At 50.0% G+C, this 6,536-nt stretch overlaps 1 protein-coding gene across 1 annotated transcript; it reads left to right on the forward strand.

Moving 5' to 3' along the window:
- The first annotated feature begins 1,788 nt into the window (after nucleotides 1-1,788).
- Nucleotides 1,789-4,536, forward strand: SLC25A5 (solute carrier family 25 member 5). Its single transcript, XM_052662895.1, has 4 exons — nucleotides 1,789-1,951; nucleotides 2,931-3,417; nucleotides 3,596-3,736; nucleotides 4,134-4,536. Exons 1-4 carry the CDS (start codon nucleotides 1,841-1,843, stop codon nucleotides 4,289-4,291), a joined length of 897 nt encoding a protein of 298 aa, XP_052518855.1. The 5' UTR covers nucleotides 1,789-1,840; the 3' UTR covers nucleotides 4,292-4,536.
- Nucleotides 4,537-6,536: the final 2,000 nt, after the last annotated feature.

Consider the following 6,536-nt stretch of genomic DNA (forward strand, 5'->3'; position numbering starts at 1 on the left):
ATGTGTGGCAAACATTTTCCCAGTGCAGAGATTAAGGGAGTCAACAAGCCCTTGTCTCTTGACAACAATGGGTGTGTCAATCTAGTTCTGTTGATTCCTCTAAACTTTTCTGGAGATTAGCAATCCACTCAATGCAAGAGTGCTTTACCTGGGCCCAGAGACCCAAATACCAATCCAGTTCACACAACCTCTTAACCTTAACGATATACCCTCTATGCTTTGGCTTCTGGCTCAAATAATTTCCCAACCCTCTAGCCCAGTCCTTTTGAATGCTCCTCTGCCAATTCCCTGCAAGATCTTTGATAAACTGCATTTGCAAACCAGGGTCTGGGGCATGCAGACAGTGTCCCAGCTCTGCTGCTCCTCCAGTTTCCTCTGGCTTCACCAGCGGTCCCATCACTTCATGGCAAATAGATGGGGAAACAGTGGAAACAGTGGCTGACTTTACTTTTCTGGGCTCCAAAATCACTGCAGATGGTGATTGCAGCCATGAAATTAAAAGACACTTACTCCTTGGAAGGAAAGTTATGACCAAACTAGAAAGCATATTAAAAAGCAGAGACATCACTTTGCCAACAAAGGTCTGTCTAGTCAAGGCTGTGGTTTTTCCAGTGGTCATGTTTGGATGTGAGAGTTGGACTATAAAGAAAGCTGAGTGCTGAAGAATTGATGCTTTTGAACTGTAGTGTTGGAGAAGACTCTTGAGAGTCCCTTGGATTGCAAGGAGATCCAACCAGCCCATCCTAAAGGAGATCAGTCCTGGGTGTTCACTGGAAGGACTGATGTTGAAGCTGAAACTCCAATACTTTGGCCACCTCATGCGAAGAGCTGACTCATTGGAAAAGACCCTGATGCTGGGAAAGATCGAGGGCAGGAGGAGAAGGGGACGATAGAGGATGAGATGGTTGGATGGCATCACCGACTCGATGGACATGGGTTTGGGTGGACTCCAGGAGTTGGTGATGGACAGGGAGGCCTGGCATGCTGCGGTTCATGGGGTCACAAAGAGTCAGGCACGACTGAGTGACTGAACTGAACTGAACAGAACACCGGCGAAGTTCCAGGCCAGGGCCAGACTTAGAGTGAGGAGAGTGAGGTACTTGCCCGGGCGCCAAATGTTAGCGGACACCAAACAACTCAGGAATCAAAATGAATGATTCTTTTTAATGCACCATTTTAAAAATCCAAAGGAATGCAAAAATCCTTGATGAACATTTCAAATTTCTGAATAAAGACAGGCTCCCTTCTTGCACTGGCAGGGCCCTGCCTCACTTGCCTCACCATCACCCTAGCCCTGGGGCTCCAAGTAAACTTGATTTACAAAAACAGGCGACCGACCAGCGCGCCACAGTTTATCTATATGAATTTTTAAAATATTGCATTCAATATTATTTCTCTTGACAACCAAATTTGGGTAGCGAGGGGGGTACGTTTTTTGTTGGTTCTTTAGGGTCCCCTTAAATACCGCGCCTCACCCTGGTCCAAGCACACCGTGACCTCTCCCCCTCTGCGCCCCGGAGCCTCCCCTGGGGTCCCGCGTCCGGGTCAGGTACTCTGGGGCTGCCGCCTCCTCGGGCCGGGTCAGGTGCTGCGGCCGAGCCCGGACAGCGCGGAGGGCGGTCCCTGCCACACACCACGGCTCCTCCCTCCGCGCGCTCAGCCACTCAGCGGCCCCGCCGCCCTGCGCGCCGGGGCTCAGGGCCCGCCCCCGACGCCGGCCGCCCGGGCGCCGGCTCCCCCTATATAAATCAGCCATTTGCTTCGCTCCGCCCCAGAGCCCCGGAGTCCAAGCCGGTTCCTCGTCGATCTTTCAGTCGTCCGCTTACTCTTTCCTTCCAAGATGACAGATGCCGCCGTGTCCTTCGCCAAGGACTTCCTGGCAGGTGGAGTGGCGGCGGCCATCTCCAAGACCGCGGTCGCGCCCATCGAGCGGGTGAAGCTGCTGCTGCAGGTATGTCTCGGAATCCGAGAGCCTGACCAGGAAGTGGGGGGAGGGGCCGCGCGGGAAGCGGTGGTCCGGGGCCTGGGGGGAACCAGCCCTCGAGATCTGCCCAGGGAAGTGGCAGCGTGGGAGCAGGGGTGGCCGCGGGGTAGGACCAAAAAAGGCAGACTTGAGAGAGGTGTTTTAGTGATCTGAACTTCAGGATCTCGGAAAGGGTCGGGGGCGGAGGGTGGGCGGAGGAAGACCAGGGCCTGGGCATCCCAGAGGCAGCGAACTCGGATGGGGCAGCCCAGGAGTGACTGGCTCCCGGGCCTTGTGTCAAGGGCGAAGACGCTGAAAAGAGGGACACCTGCCCGTACCGAGGACCTCAGGGTCGTGGCAAGGAGATAACAGCCTGGGGGAGGCCACGCGGTCGGTGGAGCGGCCTCGCAGCCGGCAGCCGCGCTCAGACCGGCCGGGCCGGAAGCCGGCGCCGGGAAGCGCGTGTCCCTTGTGCGTCTGCCCCCGCGCGGCCGCTGGCGCGTTCCCGCGGCCTGGCGGCGCGCTCTGCTACTCCGGCTCTAGAGGGCGCGCCCGCACAGGCTGACGGGTGGTGGCCCTCAGGTCACCTCCAAGAGAGGGGGACCCGAGCGGGAGGGAAGCTGTTCCCAGGGACCTTAGGCGAAGACCACGGTCACCAGGGTGACCGCGCCTGACGTGGGACGCGCCCTAATGTCTCTGAACCAGGGTCTGAGATAATGACCTTTCTCCCAGGTCTAAAGGTCACAGCTCCGCTTGAGGGTGGCACCTCCTCACCCAGAGGGGTGGAGGCTTAATGCTTCTAGCTGTGACAGCGGCAGAAGGTTAGGAGGGTCCCACCTGTGGGATCTAGAAGGCCAGACTTGGGGCAGTTGGGAGCCAGCTAACCTTTAAGGGTGTCCGTTGAGATGCTATATTCTCTTCCCTTCTTGTGATTATCACTCTTTCTGTTGGCCTCCTTGTCTGTCAGGTGCAGCATGCCAGCAAGCAAATCACTGCAGATAAGCAGTACAAGGGCATCATAGACTGCGTGGTTCGTATCCCCAAGGAGCAGGGAGTCCTGTCCTTCTGGCGTGGTAACCTGGCCAATGTGATCAGATACTTCCCCACCCAGGCTCTCAACTTTGCCTTCAAAGATAAATACAAGCAGATCTTCCTGGGTGGTGTGGACAAGAGGACCCAGTTTTGGCGCTACTTTGCAGGAAATCTGGCATCAGGTGGTGCCGCCGGGGCCACGTCCCTGTGTTTCGTGTACCCTCTCGACTTTGCCCGTACCCGTCTAGCAGCCGACGTGGGCAAAGCTGGAGCTGAAAGGGAATTCAGAGGCCTCGGTGACTGCCTGGTTAAGATCTACAAATCTGACGGGATTAGAGGCCTGTACCAAGGCTTTAACGTGTCTGTGCAGGGTATTATCATCTACCGAGCTGCCTACTTCGGTATATATGACACTGCAAAGGGTAAGTTTGCCCGTGGGCTTCAGAACTGTCCATGTGAGAACTTTTAAAGGGTTATCTGAAGGCAGCCAGTGTCACCCCGTACAGCCCTTTGTGTACAGAGATGTTGGGGGTGGGGGGCATGGAAAACAAGTCAGGAAGACTCTGCTTACTGGTAAAAGTGTCTCTCTTCTATTCTCAGGAATGCTTCCAGATCCCAAGAACACTCATATCTTCATCAGCTGGATGATCGCACAGTCAGTCACGGCGGTTGCTGGGTTGACTTCCTATCCGTTCGACACTGTGCGTCGCCGCATGATGATGCAGTCAGGGCGCAAAGGAAGTAAGTTCCACTGGAGCAAAAAATACAGATGTGGGCATGGCACATGGGCACAGACCAGCCATGCCTGCCTTTGAAAATGGCAGTCTGTTGAGATCCCAGGTGGGGTTGATTGGTCTGCGTCCACTGCACAGTCTCCTTTCAGCGGGCCCTTTGGGTGCCTATGCCCAAGGGGGCTTGCCTGGTGTTAGAGGTTAAGGCCAGCAGGTTGTCTGCACCTCCCCGTTGTCCTTTAGTCACCATATTAAGATTGCAGTATTGGCCACACTAATGTGTAAATGTTGGATTTTTAAAAACTGACAATAGCTCTTAGAGGTGGGGCTCTGGGTTAGTCTGGTTAAACTTAAGGACTTTTCACCTCAGCCTCGGGTCACCAACCCTTTGTCTTTGTCCTTTGCAGCTGATATCATGTACACAGGCACGCTTGACTGCTGGAGGAAGATTGCTCGTGATGAAGGAGCCAAAGCCTTTTTCAAAGGCGCGTGGTCCAATGTTCTCAGAGGCATGGGCGGGGCTTTTGTGCTTGTCCTGTATGATGAAATCAAGAAGTTCACCTAAGTTATTTCCTAGTTTTTCTCCTGTGACTAGGCATGTTGTATTATATAACATATCTTGAGCATTCCTGACAGACTGTTAGCTGTCTATTTATCTATGGCAACTATTTACTGGTTGAAAATGGGAAGCAATAATATTCACCTGACCAGTTTTCTCTTAAAGCCATTTCCATGATGACGATGGGACCCAGTTTTTTATTTCAGTCACTCCTGGCAAATAACAAATTTGAAGAAATAAAAATACCTGGAATAGTTTTGTTTGTGGTTTACTTTCATTTAAAAGTACATTAGATAATTTGGTAAGGGCTATGTTTGAATAAATGCTGCAGTATATCCTGAGGTGATGAGCTTTCTTCTAAAACCAATCTTCAGCCATCCACTTAGCAAAGAATACCTTGGCTGTGTGACCCATCGACATTCCAGACCCAGAGCAACCGAAAACTGTTGGTCCATTGCCTGTGGACAGTGACAGCTAATGAGCTTTCTCTGAAAAGCACTCTGGAACCACCTTTCCTATCTTGTGCTTATTAATGAAATACTAGCTGAATTTTACACTTGAATTTCATCTCATTTCATGATGAAATTCATTCCTCCATGAGTTTCATCTCAGTTAAACAAAAGTGTTGTGAAAGTGAAGTCGCTCAGTCATGTCCAACTCTTTGCGACCCCATAGACTGTAGCCTGCCAGGCTCCTCTGTCCATGGGATTTTCCAGGCAATAGTACTGGAGTGGATTGCCATTTCCTTCAGGGGATTTTCCTGACCCAGGGATCAAACCCAGGCCTATATTGCAGGTGGATTCTTTACTGTCAGCCACCAGGGAAGCCCATAAGGTGGTAACAGCAATTTTTGTCCAATTGCCTTCCCTCCATCTTCACCTGTCTCAAGTCAATCTAATCCTGTTCAAAGCAGAGGATTAGAACTGGCATAGTTAGGCAGTGCTGAGATGGCAATACTGTTAAAGATTATGGAGAGAGCTGCCAAGAACCCAAATCTCACTACAAAAAGGAAACCGCATCTACATTTTGGCTGGCATTTTAATCAGCCCAGTTAATGGAGGATGTGTGTTTCTTTTGGAAAAGTCCTTCCTTGGGATCCACATGAGAGTGTGTTTGCAATTTCTGCAGCTCTTGTAGCCTCAGAAATACAGGGATTTTACCTAAAACATGAGGTTTGTAGGAAGCACCATGGCTGGCAAACCACAACATTCAAAGTAGAAAATGATAGGTAATCCACTTGCACAGGTGAAAGTTCCTGAGGAATGCGACACACTAGCATGTTTATCTGCCACTCATAGATAGGGTCTGCATGGCAGGCGTTATTGCCCACAGGATCCTAGTGTTTTTTGTTATGTGCCACCTGGCCAAGCACCTGAGTCAATACAATGTACACATACCAAGTTATATACCTTAAATATACACTGTTTTTATATAGTGGATTTATCACTTACCTTCAGTGATACTGACAATAAAAAATATCTTCGTAAAGTTGCTAAAAAAAAAACCCACAAGACTACTGGTATCAAGCCTGGATTCTGCCACAACTGTGCTGTTGGGGAAGTTAATTTCAAGTCTCAGTTTTCCTCATCTATAAAATGAGGATACTACTAATGCCTGCCTTTGAGAGTTGTTTCAAGGATTAAAGGAGATTCCATTTCGCTCCCTGGGTCAGGAAGATTCCCTGGAGAAGGAAATGGCAACCCAGTCCAATATTCTTGCTTGGAGAATTCCATGGACAGAGGAGCCGGGCGGGCTACAGTCCAAGGGGTCACAAAGAGTTGTACATGACTGAGTGAATACCACCGCATCTACCATAGAACATACATAACGTTGTAAGTGGTAACTATGATAATTATTAAGAGACAGTTAAGGTTTCAGGGGCTCCAAAATCAGAAGTACCTGGATTTGAATCCCAGCTCTGCTGCTTACTTAACTGTATGGCCTTGGGCAAGTCACTTATCCTGGGTCTCAGTTTCTTCATCTGTAAAATGGGGATATAACAGTGCTAGCCTTATTTCCTTGGAGTCTTGGGAGTGAGAGTTAAATAACATAAAGCATGTAAAGCAATCAATGTAGTGCCCGGCATCTAGTAAGCTCTCTGATGTGAGTTTTTCATAATTAGACATCCATTTTGTGGAATGAAGATCTGCCTAAGCAGAGAACTACTTAAGAATGAACTCAAACTCACTTCTCTTTTCTCTGCAACAGCTTAGATATACTATTTTGTGTAGGATTTATATAAAATAAACTT

Source organism: Budorcas taxicolor, chromosome X, assembly GCF_023091745.1.
Source record: "Budorcas taxicolor isolate Tak-1 chromosome X, Takin1.1, whole genome shotgun sequence".
Classification (NCBI taxonomy): Eukaryota; Metazoa; Chordata; class Mammalia; order Artiodactyla; family Bovidae; genus Budorcas; species Budorcas taxicolor.